This window comes from Vombatus ursinus, unplaced genomic scaffold (assembly GCF_900497805.2).
Source record: "Vombatus ursinus unplaced genomic scaffold, bare-nosed wombat genome assembly UNPS02014786.1, whole genome shotgun sequence".
Taxonomy (NCBI): domain Eukaryota; kingdom Metazoa; phylum Chordata; class Mammalia; order Diprotodontia; family Vombatidae; genus Vombatus; species Vombatus ursinus.
This window is the reverse complement of record NW_020954564.1, coordinates 46719397-46735195: the sequence shown is the minus strand read 5'-3', so window position 1 is coordinate 46735195 and position 15799 is coordinate 46719397. Positions and strand designations below refer to the sequence as shown.

Here is a 15799-nt window from a genome sequence, read left to right as displayed (position 1 = left end):
TAACCATTGTTTGCCTCAGTTTCCCCAACTGTAAAAAGAGAATAATAATGCCACCTACTTCCCAGAGTTGTTGCAAAGATCAAATTAGATCCCAGTTGTAAAGCACTTAGCACAGTGCCCAGCACACAGTAAATGCTATATAAATATTAGCTATCATTATTTTTGTTATTACTAGGAGATGTACATTGTCAAGTGTACACAGAACAAGGACAAAATAAATTCAAGGCAGTCACGGAGGGCACTAGCCGCAGTAGAGTGAATCACAAAAGGCTTAGTGTAAAAGATGATACTGGAGCCACTCTTAAAGGAAATGTGAGATTTTAAGAGTTAGAGATAAGGAGGGAGGGAGGGAGTGAATTCCAGAAATAGAGATGGCCTCCGCAAAGGCCTTTGAGAGAAGAGCTAGAGCTTGTGTGTAAGAAAGAGCAAAAAGGCCAGTTTGGCCAGACCATGGCATACAGGAAGGGAAGTAGCAGACAGACTGAAAGATAGGTGGGACCAGGTTATGAAGGGCTTTATGTGCTAATCCAGAATTTATTTTGTCCCAGAAGCAATAAGGAACCACTAGAATTTGAGTAAAAGGGTATGAAGGCTGCCAAGCCCTTTTCAAGGCTTCTAAGCCTCCTTTGGTGTCCCACCCGATTCACCCAACTCTCATTTGTGGCTCCGAAAAGCTGTAACGTGCACAGTGGCCTCACCCCCTTTTGGTGGATGGGCTAAAACAAGTTAAGGGTAATGACAGGCTTCAAATCTGTCAGTGAGTAGGGGGATGTCAACCCCCAAGCATGAGAAGACTTCCCCCAGTAGAATGTGTGGTTGAGAACGATTTGTTCTGAAGGTGACTGAAGCACTTAGAGTTTGGTCAGGCATCAAACAGACCATGGTCATCCGTGGCATCCCAGGCCATCACCAATCATCTTGACCTTTGTCTTGCTACTGCATTTCAGTGACTCAGGAAGAGAGTCAGGCTGATGGCTTTGTACAACTCTGCCTCACTTAAATCCAATTCAGGAGCAAGTCAGGACATCGCCTTGTGATGTCATTGGTCCCCTTCAAAAATGGAAGGATGAACAACATCAGCATAGTCGTATCTGTGCTTAAGGAAAATTACTTTGGCAGCTCTGTGGATTGATGGATGGGAGGAAGGAGAGGTTTGAGGCAGGGAGACCAACTGAGTGGCCATTGCAGATGTCCAGTGAGAAGTGATACAGGTCTGAGCTAAGGTGATGGCTTTGTGAGTAGAGTGATGGTGTCAATTGTGAGAGATGCTGTGAAAGTGAGAACAGTGAGATTTATCAACTGATGGGATCTTTGGGAGGAGGGAAAGCGAGAAGTTAGGAATGACACCAGGGTTACAAAACCAAGTGACTGGAAAAATGGTGGTGGCCTTGATGAAAATAGGGAAGTTTGGTAAAGGGATGGGTTTGAGGGGTAAGAGAATCAGTTCTGGTTTGGATGTGTTGAGTTCAAGGTGTCTCTGGAACATCCAATTTGGAATGTCCAATTGGCAGTTGGTACTAGAGCTCAGGAGACTGGGCTGGATATATAGTACTGACTCCTCTTCATGTAGATTATAATTAAACCAATGGAAACTGATGAGGTTACCAGGAGAGAATGGAGAGAGAGAAGAGAAGGCCCCCAGCAGAGGCTGGATCTGCAAGCTCTTGCAATTGTATCTTTTCTGGGAGGCTAATGAAAGGAGAAGGTTGGGTCTTCCTGACCTTGTTATAATATTCTATTATAAATGATCTTTAAAGGCTGGGGTGGAGGTTGGGGGGCAGATATAAATGACAGTATTTTTAACCGAGTTGACACTCTGTCTAGTAAACAGAGCTATCTGATGTTCTGAGTGACCTAACCAGTGCCAGAGATGCTAATTCATTATTTTCATCCCTTCTTTTGGTCTTCTTCAGACCTAGCATTGGGCAGCCAAGTGTTTGGATAGCAGGCGGCCTATCCTAATATTGTCAGGGTCTGCTTAGATGGCTGCCAGCCCTCCTTGTTTGCATTTGGCATGCCTGGAGTTCTCTGCAGGGTCAGCTGCTGGGCGCTGTTCATTCCAGGGTGATGAATTTTTGGAGTCACTTCACAGGTCAGGGGATATCATAGAGCTGTTGGCAGTCTGTGTTCTCTAGGGATGTGAGCTTGGTGAGGCCCAGCACTCCCTCTGGCCCCAGTGTTATTGTGGAATTAGGGGGAACAAGAACATAGTGAGAGACAGTGAGACCAGATAGCAAAAGGTTTTCTTTTTTTTCCTTAGTGGAATCAACCTGTTTAGAAGGAATTAACAAGTATGTTCTATTCCTACATCTGATTTAGGGATCATGAAAATGTCTTTTGGAATCATAGAATTTTAGCACTAGCAGGAACTTTCAAACACAGGATGTTAGGGACATTATACCAAAATAATAATAAAAATAACAGTAGCCGGCATTTCTGCAGTGCTTTTGCAGAGTATTTTACAGACGATCTTGTTTGATTGTCAGTAGTCCTGTGAGGTAGGTACTACAGATTTTTCTATCCTTATTTTTTAGATGAAGAAACTGAGCCTTAAAGAGGTTAAATCACTTGACCACGGTCACACAGCTAATATCAGAGATGGGATTTGAATCTTTTGCTCTCTTCATCCCAAATCTAGGTTTCTAGAATGTTAGAACAAAGGAGTGTAGAACTAAAAGGGATTTCAAATCATGGAATGATGGAACCTAAAACATTAGCTCTATAAGGGACCTTGAGATACAGATGTTTGAACTAGATGAAATCTTGTAAAAATTCTAATGCTCATTGTACAAGTGAGAAAACTGAGGCACAGGGAGATTAAGTGAATTGCCAAAGATTACACAATATAAAGTTCTTTGTCAATAGGCATACATATAAGTTTGAGGAACTTCAGAGTGCAGTAGACTGAGAAAGAAAGTTACCAGGTTGTTTTACTATGTAAAACACACACTATTGTGCTGGGGAGTGTGTATACCTAGGATTAAAGTATGAGCCTGTGTTCGTCGAGGAGGCATTAGCTCTTTCTTTATTCTCCTGCTCCCTCTCCTCCCTATCCCCTGCCCAGATGTATCTTTACCTTTTAACAGTTTTAGAGTAAAAAAGAGTTTTAACTGCAGGAGCAATTCATTTCTTTCTTTTTCTTTTTCTTCTTTTTTTTTTTTTGCATTGCTAATATTAGATCAAATTTATGGTCCCTATTTCCCTTAATCAGTCTCTTATCAGAGAGTGAGACTTAGTGAGTTTGATTTAAAGCAGATTATAGCACCAGCCCGAGACTGCTCCTGGCCCTAATGAGCTCTTCTGAACTTTGCTGCTAAGATTCTTCTAGCTCTCTTTTAATGGTTCATTCTGGTTCCTGTGCTTTTACTCCTAAACTGCCAAATCCAGGCCATGGTAGTCTTCATCATTATCGTGATCCTCAACATCACCACTCTTATTTCTATAGCAATTTACAGTTCACAAAGTGATTTTCCTCACAATAACCCTATGAAGTACTACAAGCATGCTGTTCCTATTTTACAGATGAGGAAAATGAGGCTCAGAGGGGTGGAACAACCTGCCTTTGACCATGCAGCATTTAGTAAGAACCTGATTCAGAGACTTGTCTTTTCTGATTTTCTGATGAGTTGTTTAGTCCTCATCTGAGGGATAGACTCAGTTGTTTTTTGTTTTGTTTTGTTTTGTTTTCCCTACTCCTAAGAAGAGAAGGGGGACTGAGAAGTAGTATTCAGGAGAGGAGAATGGATAATCATGACAATTTTCATTTCTGTACTAAGATTGATGGACAACTTTCCCGCAATAACCTGTAGGTAGAGTATTTATAAAGATTATCTGCCCCATTTTTCAGAAAAGGAAACTTGAAGTTGAAAAGGGAGAATGACTTGCCCACAGTCACACAGGCAGTGTGAGTGGCCAAGCAGAGCCTTAAGCCTGTGCCTCTTAAAATACAGTGCTCTTTCCCCACATATTCTGCTTCCTCTCTCAAGATGCTGTTCACTAAGCTCGCTAAATATTTCTTTTATTTCTCCCTGGGTTATTTGTTTCTTTTTTCTAAACCCACTCATGGAAATAAGTTAGGGAGCCATGGAAGACTTTTCTATCTTGGACCCATTAGATTCACTTGACATCTCCTCTTGGCAATGACCACACACATATAATTGTGAAGTAATAAAGTATCATAGAATCATGGATTATTAGAGCTAGAAGAGACCTTAGAGCATCAAATGCTAGAAAAAAAGAACTTAGCAGGGACCCTTCTTGCTAGAGACCTTAGAACCTTGAGTATTAGAATGAAGAACTTAGAATGCCAGGGCTGGAAGGCACTTTAGAAACCATCTAGTCTAATCCGTTTATTTTACAGAGGAAAAAGCTGAGGCTTAACTAGATCTGGAATAATGTGTCCAGTCCTGGGCACTACATTTCAGAAGAGAATTGGTCTCCCTACACCTTTAATGAGACATAATTTATTCGATGTCAGTTTCAATTGTTGATGAAATGGTCCAGTGGTTTTTGGAGAACCTGCTGAGAATGTTTTCCTTGTCCTGTTATACTTGTGGACGGGAATGGGGAAAAGAAGAAAGACCTTGTTTGTCTTAGCTTTTATTTTTTTTGCTTTGAATGCTGATAATTTGTAGCCAGAGGCTATATGGATGTCAGAGCCCTGAGGCGGAGGCAGCCTGTGGAGGAGGGAAAGCCAGAACTGGGGAAGAGTTGGTGCCCCACAGAACAGAGAGCTGCTTTGTTTGAAAAGGGGAGGTGTGGAAACACAGCAGTCCAGTTTGTTGGAAGATGAGGCAGAGCTCACTGGGGCAAACAGCCAATGGTCAGTGGCCGTTTTCAGCTCCTAGGGAGGTTGGAAGAGAGGGTGTGCATTGTCAATGGGCTAGAGAAAGGAAGCTTCAGTCATTGTAATAACATTTCCCATTTCTATAGCACTTGATGGTTTACAAGTGCTTTATCATCCATAACCATGTTAAAAAGAGTGAAGCTCTTAATCCCCTACTCAGCCTTCTGTGACTGCCCATCTAAGCAAGGTTCACTGTGCAGTAGAATAGGTGTTCTATCAACAACACAGAAACCTTAAAGCATACTGGGTAGAGCTTCCACCTTTGGAATCAGAGGATCTTGATTCAAGCTGCAGCTGTATGACTTACTAGCTGTGTGATCCAGGACAGGTCATTTCGCATCTTTGTGATGAATTTTAATTCTCTTTTAAGTGAGAAGATTGAATTACATGGTTTCTTCTTACAGGTGTCCCTTCCAGTTTTGACATTCTCTGTTCTAAGGTCCCTTGTGGCTCTAAAATTCTATGTTATAAGGACCTTGACCAGCTCTAAATCCTATAATGCTAGGGGGCCTTTTCAATGAACAGCTGCCTATTCAAAGCAACTTCATTCTCTGAATTTGATATTAACTGTCAATACTTGAAAACGTCTGTGATTTCATCTGTGGTCCTCCCCCTCGTGTCAGTCCCAGCCCTTCAAGTTTCTTTGTTTTATGAGTCACTGTGGCCAGAAGATTTCCTAATCTGTTCACACTCACTGTTCTGTGATTTACACATTTACATAGATGACCGAAACACAGGCTGTATTTCACCAGGTCTTTCCACCTGTCAGAACTTCCAGAGGGAGTACAGGGTTACCTCCATCCACGATGAGAATGACATCAATTCTAGTAAACGATGAAATGTTACCTAAGAATCATCTAACGTCCTGTATGATAAAAATCAGTGATGATGATAATAACACATAGCATTTTTAGTTTGCAAAATACTTTCTTAATCTCTTGATGATGATAAGGTTCATAGTATGTGTAACAAGAAGGGACCTTAGAGATCATTTAGTCCAATCCCCTAATTTAACTTTGGAGGAAACTGAGGGCTGTAGATGGGAAGTGACTTGCCCCAAGGCAAAAGGCATAAAGGGAGTGACTGGCAACACTAGGATCTGAGCCCTGATTTTCCAAATCCAGTGTTGATAATGATGATGGAGATGAAGTCCTTGGCTCTAAGGAGTATTGGTAACTTGCCTTAACTCACCTCTCCATGCTCTGGTATTCTCTTTGATTTGAAAACATTAAGCTTCCAGCTAGTGTGTCTGCAGTTGCATGCCTCCTCCTCCTTGCCTTCCAAGTTCTCATTCAGGGTAGGATTTGCCTCCCCCATTTGGCTGTAATCTCTCCCCTGGCTCTTACGAGCTCCCACCTGTGACCCTGAATATTGTTTCCACCTGGCAAAGCAGTTGGCCTGGGATGACAGATCAGAAGCAGAAATGGACTGGTCTTCCTTGGGGCGCTTTGTGAACCCTTAGAGAGGCTGGGATGGCAGAGTTGTTTTCTTAATTCAAGTTCTAACTTTTCCAATAATCACAGAAGGGAAAGGAAACAGTGAAGTATATGATTAGCTTCAGACTGACTTCTATTGTATCCACTGTAAGCCATCAGAATATTAGGTGTCTGTTTTTACTGATAAAAAGATTGCTGCACTGTGTATAAGGAGACGTGAATTCATGTCCCAACTCTAAAACTTATTAATTGTATTACCTTGAACAAATCATTTCACGTCTTTTAAGCCTGCATTTCTACATCTATGAAATGAAGGGATTGGACAAGATGATGCTGAAGGGCCCATCTGACCCAGCAATTAAATTCTCAGGAACTTCCAGCTCTAAAATTCAGCAGTTCAGCTCAGCAGGAGCAAGAGCTGGCTAATGTTTATATAGTGCTTTAAACTTGACTTACATCATTTTGTTTGATCTTTACAACATTGTATGAGGCAGGTAGGTATTACAAGTAATACCCCCATTTTACAGAATGGAAAACTGAGCCTCAAAGAAGTAGCTTCGAAGTATAAAATTTAGAGTTATAAGGGACCTTAGCAATCATCCAGTCCGTCCTCCTTGTTTTCCAAGTGAGACACCTGAGGCCCAGAGTGGGGAAGTGACTTGCCCAGGTATATACAGGTAAGTAGCAGAACCAAGGTTCTACGTCAGGTGTCTCCCAGATACTCAATACTCTTCAGGTGTACCGCAGCAAGATTTTGAGTGTTGGAAATAACGAAAATGTTAAATAATGTCATTAACACATAGCGTTTGGAAATGGTTTGAAGGAATTCACCATTAAGTGCCATTTGGCAGTATTATGTAAAGAACCCAATTCTTGGCTTTGAATCATGGAGCCGCTCTTTACCAGTAACTGGCAATGTGATCCATGACCCTGGAATTGGATTCAGGGCAATCAACTCTGTTGCTCACTAAGCCAGGTCCAGTCATTTCTTCTTCGTAAACCTCAGCTTTCCCAACTGAAAAATAGAATGATAACATTTAAACTAATGTACCTTATAGGACTGATGTAATAAAATGCTTTGTAAACTGAAAAGTGCTATGGAAACATAACTTATTAATCTAATACATCTATTTGACTCTTACCTACCGTGCAGTGCAAAGCCATGCACTCAGGTAAAGGGATAGATACAACATTTAGTGAAGTTGTGGTCTTATCCTGATTAATTTACCAGCAATCCGTCAATAAACATTTATTAGGCATCTACTATGTGCCAGGCACTGTGTTAAGCACTGGGGATACCAAAAGAGGTAAAATGCAGTCCCTTCCCTCAAGGAGCTCACAGTCTAACGGAGGCAACACCAAGCAAACATGTACCGAGCTGTGTTAGAGAAGGAAGGCACTACAATCAAGAAGGATTCCTAGCTGGCATGGGGGACAGCGAGAGACGATGCCCAGAGCCAGGATGCCAGTATTCCTGGAGCAGAGTGCATGGTGAAGGGTAAAGTGTGAGAAAACTTGAACCAATAAGGGGTAAGAGACAAACATAGATGACTCCAATAAGTAATGGAACAAGAGCCTAGGACTGGAGTCAGAAGACCCGGGTTCAAGTCTAGCACTGTCATGCACTGTCCGTGGGAACTTCAGCAAGTCATATTAGTCATTATTTATTTACTCTCTGGGTAAAGTTTTCACATCTGTAAAATGAGGAACTTGGACTGGATGATCTCTAAACCCCTTCAGTTCTAGTATTTTATGTTTCCAGATCCCATCTTTTTTTACTGATCAGAGTTCTTCAGTCTTTCAAAGTTGTTTTTCTTTACATTCTTGTTCTCATGTAAGCTGTTCTCTTGATACTACTCACTTCATTTTGATCAGCTCATACTAACTAGGATTCTCTAAATGCATCTTTACATCATATTCACATACCACAGCCATTCCCCAATTGACAGGTGCCCCCTTAGATTCTAGTTCTGTACTTTTTTTTAACCTTTCAATCCCCCACTTTCAGATCAGGAAGTTTTATTTTGCTTGTGATTATTCCTACTCTCTTATCCCCACTCCTCAACTCCTCATTATCCCCATGTTTCCCTGTTGAGTTTAATGTATTTCTAGACCAAAGTCTGTGTGTGTGTGTGTGTGTGTGTGTGTGTGTGTGTGTGTGTGTATTTCAACCTTCCTTGTCTGTAATGGATAGGAATAAGATTCATCTGATTGATAGATAGATAGATATCCTACCTCTTTCTCCATGTTTATATATTCTTTTCAACAAGAACACCCATTATGAGAAGCAGTAAGTTGTACCCCTTTTTCCTCCTTTCTACACCAGTGTATTTTTTTCACTCTCCCTTCTCTTTGCCCTCTTAAAACTCTCTGAACACCCCCCATCCCCCAGGTCTCCTCTGTTTTTCATTGACTCCCTTGATATCCTTTGAAGACATTAAGGTTCTGAAGGGAAACTTATTTCTTCTCCCCTATTAGAATGCTTGCCTTCCATCATCATTCAACCCCTTCCAATTGCTCAAATAAATTTACCTTTCTAGATTTCTTTTGGCTCTTGTGTTTGTATTTCAAAGTTCCTACTCATCTCTTATGCAAAGACCAAAGCCAAGAATGAGCTCTGCTTTTGTTCAGAAGTGCTTGAAGGTCCTCTCTTCTCTTCCCCCCCCCCCCCCCCGAGTATTATGTGGGCATTTATGTTTTGCCTTTTGGAATATAATATTCCAAGATTTCTGGTTTATAGTAGAAACTGCAAAGTCTGGTGTGACTATGGTACTGCAACTCCTTTATAGATGCTTATAGTTGGGTTTTGTTTTTTTCTTTGATGTGGGAGCTCTGGATTTTGGCTATGAAATTCCTGGGATATTTTTCTTTGGGGATTCCTTTCAGGTGAATTCTGTCCCAACTTTGCCCTCTGGTTCTAACAGATCTGTGTAGTTTTCCTTTATTATTTCTTGAAATATTGTGTCTAGACTTTTTTTTTTTATCATGGTTTTCAGAGAGTCCGTGATTCTTAAATTTATCTCCTATTTTCCAGGTCTGGGTTTTTTTTTTTCCCCAGTTGTTGCTGTTGCTGTTGTTCTTTAATGCTTTGTATTTTCTTTTTTTTTTCAATCTTTTGATTTTGTTTTAATTTTTTTGCTGTCTAGAATACCACTTTTCTAAGCAATTAGTTCTTCTCATTCTTTTCTGAAGAGCTTTGGTTTCATTTTTTATGTCTTTCATGCTTCTAGGTTATCATGTAATCCTGGTAGAAAAATCAATTTTTTTTTTTCCTTTCAGTCTCTGCTTACAGTTGTTAGTGAGTTAATTTCTTAATTTTAGGCTGGATTTTGGGGCATCTCTAGATTTTTTAAAAATTCTGGTCAATGTTTTCTTTGTTTTATTCATCTCTCCAGCTTTAGTTCTTGAATCAAAACTTTGTGCCAGGACCAGGCCATACCCCATGCTGTGCTTTTCGGTCCTGGTTGATCTTGCCCCGAGTTTTTGTGTTGACATCCACCTTCTGCAGTTAGCCCCGTTCCCCCTCTTTGGATCTTTGAAGTTCTGAGTGCTAGATCATCAGGACCCTCTATGTCATCTCAGGTCGGAGTGCTAGAGCCTCCCCTGGTTGTGTGTGTGCCTGAGCCATCCTGGTCTCAGCACTGCTATGCTGTCCTGGTTACTCTCATTCTCTGGGGCTTCCAAGGTCCCCCCATGGAATTCTGACCACCCTGGAGATTTCTTAGGGAAGCCCTCCAATCTTTCTGTCTGCACTGGGAGGATGCCCATCTGTTTATATACACTGACCCTGGCTTTGCTGATGGCTCCCTTTCCTGTTGCACCAGGCTTTTGACTGATTTTTGTTTTAGTTCTAGCGAAGCTGGCCATGTCATTTCTTCATTGAATTTCTTGATCAGTATTTTGTCTGGTGATGATTTCGATTTTGAGTGAAGTGAGTATGTGGGAACTGGACGAGTCTGCCTCTGTTCAAGCAGTCTTCTTGACTAGAAGTTGTCCTTTCCCTTTACATTCTGTGGGCTAAGATCGATCCCTTTTGGCTTAAGCATTCCATCTTTCATGATCCTAAATATAAGGAAGGGGATTATATATCATCCCTCTTGGCTGAGGCGTGTTGCACATGGTTAAGGAGTAGTAGTATGAGATAAACCTCATAAGATTTGGAAGTAGCGTGGTTGTGGAGGACCTCAAACACCATAGTCTAGCCCTCAGACTTTATTCAGTTGGCCACAGGGGAATCCATTTCTAGATTCTGAGCACTGGAATGACAGCAGCAGATTTGTCCATTAGAAAAATTAATCAGGCAACATTGTGAAGGATGGATGGACACAAGGTTTATTGGTGCTGCAAGGAGTAGGTAGGGGTTTGGCCTCAAGAAGAAGGCATCATAGTAGAGTTTAAAATCACTAGATTTAGAATGGGAAGATATAGACTAGAATCTCCGCTATTCTACTCAGTAACTGTGTGACCTTGGGCAGGTTACTTAAATCTGTTTTAGTCACAGTCGTCTTATTTATAAAATGAAGAACTTGGACTAAATGATATCTGCTTTCCTTTTTTTTCTACAATATCGTGTTCTAAGGGATCTTCTGGTTCCATATTTTAACACTATATTCTAATGTGCACTACATCTCTGAATCTATCATTTGTGCCCTAGCCCATGTACCACCTGAAATGTACGTCCTCCTCTTCCCTACAGATTTAGTGAAGAAGGGATGGAAGTGATGGAGCGACTGATCTACCTGTATCGCAAGTTTCACCAACTGAAGGTCAGCAATGAGGAGTATGCTTGCATGAAAGCCATCAACTTCCTCAATCAAGGTGAGTGTGGGGACAAGGCTTTTTTCAGAGTTAACTGCTACCTTGATAACAAACCTGCCCCTCCTTTACTAGCTCCACAAGTGGGACCAGCATCCTTAAATTTCACCTAAAGAGGTGAAATTCAAAAGGGAAAAATATAAAGTCCTGCACTTGAGTTCAACAAAATCAGCTGCAGAAGTTTAGGTCAAGGCAGATATCCAAATCACTTTGGGAGATCTGGGGACCTACAGCCTCAAGGTAAGTTACCAGTGTGACATTGGGACCAGAGTCAATTTAAACTTCGTGGATAGGAGTGTAGTGTGTGGATCAAGGAAGGTGCCTGACTGTTGTCCAGTCTGGTCAGACTATATCTGGACAAATGGATCCAGAAGAGTGAGGTTGTGCACCCCATGCTAGAAATGGAATGATCAAAGTAACTAGGGACATTGTGGCCTGAAGCAAAAACTGGGGAAGGAAGATAAGGTGGACATCGTCATTATGTTAAATATCTGAAGGGTTGTCAGGTAAAAAAAGGGATTAGATTTTTTTCTACGTAGCCCCAGAGAATGGAACCAGGAATAGTAGATGGCAAGTTATAGAGAGAGGCGGGTTCTAGTTCAGTATAAAGATAAACTTGCTGACAGTGAAAGCTGTCTGACCCTGCCACAGGAAGCTCGGAGGGACAGGTACATTGTAGTGCCTAATTTCCCATGCTAGATCCTTATCCTTGGAGGTCTTCCATCAGAGGCTAGATGATCACTTTTTCGAGGTATGATAGAGGGCATTTCTGTTACATGTCATGGTTGTAGCCATGGTATTGTGATAAGAGCACTGGACTTGGGAGTCAAAAGACCTGGGTTCAGATCTTGCCTATTATTTTACTGTGTGATCTTAGTCAAGTCATTTCTCTCTAGCCCCAGTTTCCTCATCTGGAGAATGAATGGGTTGGAGGAGATAGTCTCTAGTGCCCCTTTCAGCTCTGATTTCTGTGGTTTTAGACACCTGCTAGGCTCTCTTCTGGTTCAAGTACTCTCACATTTGAGGACATAGGCATGGCAGGCTCATGGTCCCCTTAGTGTAAGGAAAGTCATCTAGTATTTTTCGAAAATTGAAATGCAGCAATCCTATAACTCATGGAGGAAGGAAGAGACTCCACTTTGTTTAGTCCATTTTAATGCACTTAAACATAGACACCAAGGACAGTACATGCGTCATGTAAAATACGTCCCAAGTTTACTAGCAGCTGAGGAAGAACAGAGTGACTGATGAAGCCGGCCTAGATAAGACTGATGTGACAGATTGCCAGTTCTGAAAGCCCAATCACAGCATGACAGTATTGCACAAAAATGCTGTTTGCAGATGAATGAAGCATTATGTTTCCCTTCTTGTGTGTGTTATTCTGCATTGGAAAGGTGCATGGCTTACGTTTTATCTTAGTTGTTAACTCTAAAACACTTCTTTCCAGGCTCTGGGCTATGTGCTCTAGGAGCAGATTTCTACTACACCATATTACACAGGTATTGTGATTAAAAAGAGGGGGGAAAAAAAAGAAGCAGCAGCAGCAAGAGACTTAGAATCAGAAGATTTATTTTCAAGTCCCAACTATTCTAGCTCTGTGTCCTTGGACAAGTCAGTGTACCTTTTAGATCCTCAATTTCCCAATCTGTCAAATGAAGAGAATAATGTTTGCACTTCCTACCTCACAGGAATCTTTTGTTGAGCATTGCATCTACCACCTATTAGCCATAGGACCTTGAGCAGACTACTTAAAGTTTCCCATTTATGAGACAGGAATAGTAATGTTTCTGGCACCTTTTCCACAAAGCTGTTGTTAGTCTTGGCTCCACCGCTTGGTATGACCTTGGGAAAGTCTTTTTGCCTCTCTGCGGAGAATGTGGCAAATACTGTGCACTTGAAAAGTGGGGGATGTTATACCCTTATAGGATGCTGTCACCATTCTTAGTCTTACCTTCTCTAAGCAGGCCTCTTCTTTTCCCCATGAGCCTTTCTTTAAACCTTTTTCATTCATTCTTATACTGCTTAACTCCCTATGGGCAAAGCCCAGTCCCTTTCAGAAAGAAAGAGAATTGTTATTTTCAGAATACTAAGAATAGCTCCCATCTCTCTAGAACTATTAAGGTCTACAAAAGACTTTCCTCACAGTGTCCCTATGAGACAAGTTAGGGGACTTCAGCAAATTGACATACACATACATGTCCAGTGTCTTTATTTATTTTGCTTAAATGTGTTTATTTGTTACAAGGGAGGGCTTTTTGCTCATTTTAAATTTAGGAAGGAGAGACGAACTAGTGATAGAGATACAAAAGAAAAATGAAGGAGAAAAGAGGGTTGTAGCATTTTTCTTAAATGCTGAAAAAAACAGAAGGAGGTTCAGAAGGAGACAGGTGGGACAACTTTGACACTACCATTTGAGTTTTTTAAAGTCAGGCTCTGCATAATAGGAATTAGTGGCTTCATGTACAGTCCCTTTTTGTCTGTCTTTTCTTCTGTATATGAGGAAATGACCCTGTTTAATAATGTTTGTCAGGCACAGAATAACAAAAAAAATTCAAAAATAAACTCAGAGATAAGTATATAGGTTTTATCGCTCCCATTTTACAAATGAGGAATACTAAGGCTCAGAGAGGTGGCCTGACTTGCCCAAGGTTCCTCATGTAATAAATGGCTGAGCTGAGACTGGAATCTAGCTTAAGTAAGGCACACAAGGCTACCCCCTCCGCCCCAAAAAATGTATTTAAATAATAACTCTTTAAGGATAGAATCAGAATTTCAGAGCTAAAAGCAGCCACAGAGGGCATATAGTCCAACCCCTCCCTTTACAACATCCCCAGTAGGTGATCACTCAACTTCTACTTGAATACTTTCAGTGATGGGAAGCTCACCACCACTCAAAGCAGTCCATTTGAGTCTTGGTCATTCATCTCTGTTAGGAAGTTTTTCTTAATTGAACCAAAATCTTTCTCTTGGTGATTTCCACCCATTGTTCCTAGTTCTATCCCATGGGACCAAGAAAAACAAGTGTAAGTCCCTTTTCCAAACTTCTCCCTACAGATACTTGAACATGGGTCTCATGTTTCCCTCTTATTCTGTGTGTGTGTGTGTGTGTGTGTGTGTGTGTGTGTGTGTGTGTGTGTATCTTTTTTTTTTTAACTTTTCTTCCATAACCATTTTGTTGCACATTCTCAGATATCCGGGGCCTGACAAATGCCTCACAGCTGGAGCAGTTGAACAAGCGCTATTGGTATATTTGCCAGGATTTCACTGAGTATAAGTACCCTCATCAACCAAATCGTTTTCCTGATCTAATGATGTGTTTACCAGAGATACGATATATTGCAGGTAATTCTCCCTTTCCCTGTCCTTCCCTCCTCCCCTTTTCTCTTTCCCTTCTTCTTCTATTTCCCTCCCCCCTACTCCCTTTTCCCTTTCCCTCCAACTACCCATCACCATCAAGGCCTTAATCCTCCAGACATTTTCAAAGACCGTTCTTAGTTCTTTCTCTGTTGTTCCTTCCTTCACCTCTCTTTTGGCATGTGACTAGAAGGCAGCTTTGCCATATGAGACTTTGATCAAGTCACTTGTTTTTTCCTGGGCCTCGGTTCCCTCGACAGTGAAATGAGGGCAATTGACAAAACGATTTCTAAGGTGCCTTTGACCCTTAGCGTTCAGGGTTCCAAGATCTCTTCTATGAATAACATTCTGTGTGCTAAAATTCAGTGTTCAGTGTGGTAGCATTCTCTCCCTTCTGTCTCATAACATTGTGTATTCTAACGTTCTGTGTATGTCCTAACAGAACTATTTTCTCAGAGTCTTCCTGTCTCTAATGTTCCATATCTAAGGACATGTCCAGCTGTAACAGAACAACCTAGAGAAATGAATGCAAGGCTTCAGAGAGAGCTCTAACAGACTCTGATGGCTCCTCCATAAGGCTTGCCAGAGCTTTGGGACATCCCCTTGTGTTTCTGTGACCTCTCTCCTCTAAAACACTGCCTAGGGAAGAGAGACTGCGAGTTTTGCATTAACTCATTCTCTTCTCTCCCCCCCCCCCCCCCCCGCCCCCCAGGAAAGATGGTAAATGTGCCGCTGGAGCAGCTGCCGCTGCTTTTTAAAGCTGTTCTGCACTCCTGCAAGACAAGTGGGAGCAAGGAATAAGCCCACCCAGCCAGCTCCCTGCCTTGCCCCCTGCAGGGGAACACGGGGCTCACGAGCAGAAAATAGGAGAGCTGAGACCAGGATGGAGGCAGCCCAGCACTGCCCCTCTAACATGAATCTTTTTTGTTTGTTTGTTGTTTTTTTAAAAACTCATTTTCTATATATTTATTTCACGACAGAGTTGAATGTATGACCTTCAACATAATGCACATACTTCTGTATGAATTTAAAGATGCATTTCCTTGCAGTTTACAGAATGTGAGAATGTTTAATGTTACAATGTTGTCATTAATTAGGTCTTGTTCTTCTTTATATTTGGGGGGTGGGGGGTGGGGGGAGCTAACTATTTCAATAGTGTTGACTAAGACTACCTCAAGGAAAAGGTGGTATTCAAGTACTGACTTTTCCCTTATTTTCTCAGCAGACCTCACAGGTTTGAGCCAGAGAGCAAACTGTCTTTTTCTACCAGCAAACACTAAGCAAATGTACACCTGCCATCAGTCTTGGGGAGGTGGCTTGGGGCTTTTTTGTTGGTTAATTTTTTTAA

The 15799-nt window shown here is 41.5% G+C and overlaps 1 protein-coding gene across 1 annotated transcript in view; it reads left to right on the top strand.

Moving 5' to 3' along the window:
- The window catches only part of LOC114047265 (nuclear receptor subfamily 6 group A member 1), a 45331-nt gene extending 29875 nt beyond the window's left edge, over positions 1-15456 (top strand). The window contains exons 7-9 of the mRNA XM_027868046.1: positions 10979-11100; positions 14287-14439; positions 15164-15456. Coding sequence (XP_027723847.1) covers positions 10979-11100; positions 14287-14439; positions 15164-15252 — 364 coding nt within the window. The 3' untranslated portion in view covers positions 15253-15456. The remainder of the gene's footprint in view (positions 1-10978; positions 11101-14286; positions 14440-15163) is intronic.
- The last annotated feature ends 343 nt before the right edge of the window (positions 15457-15799 follow it).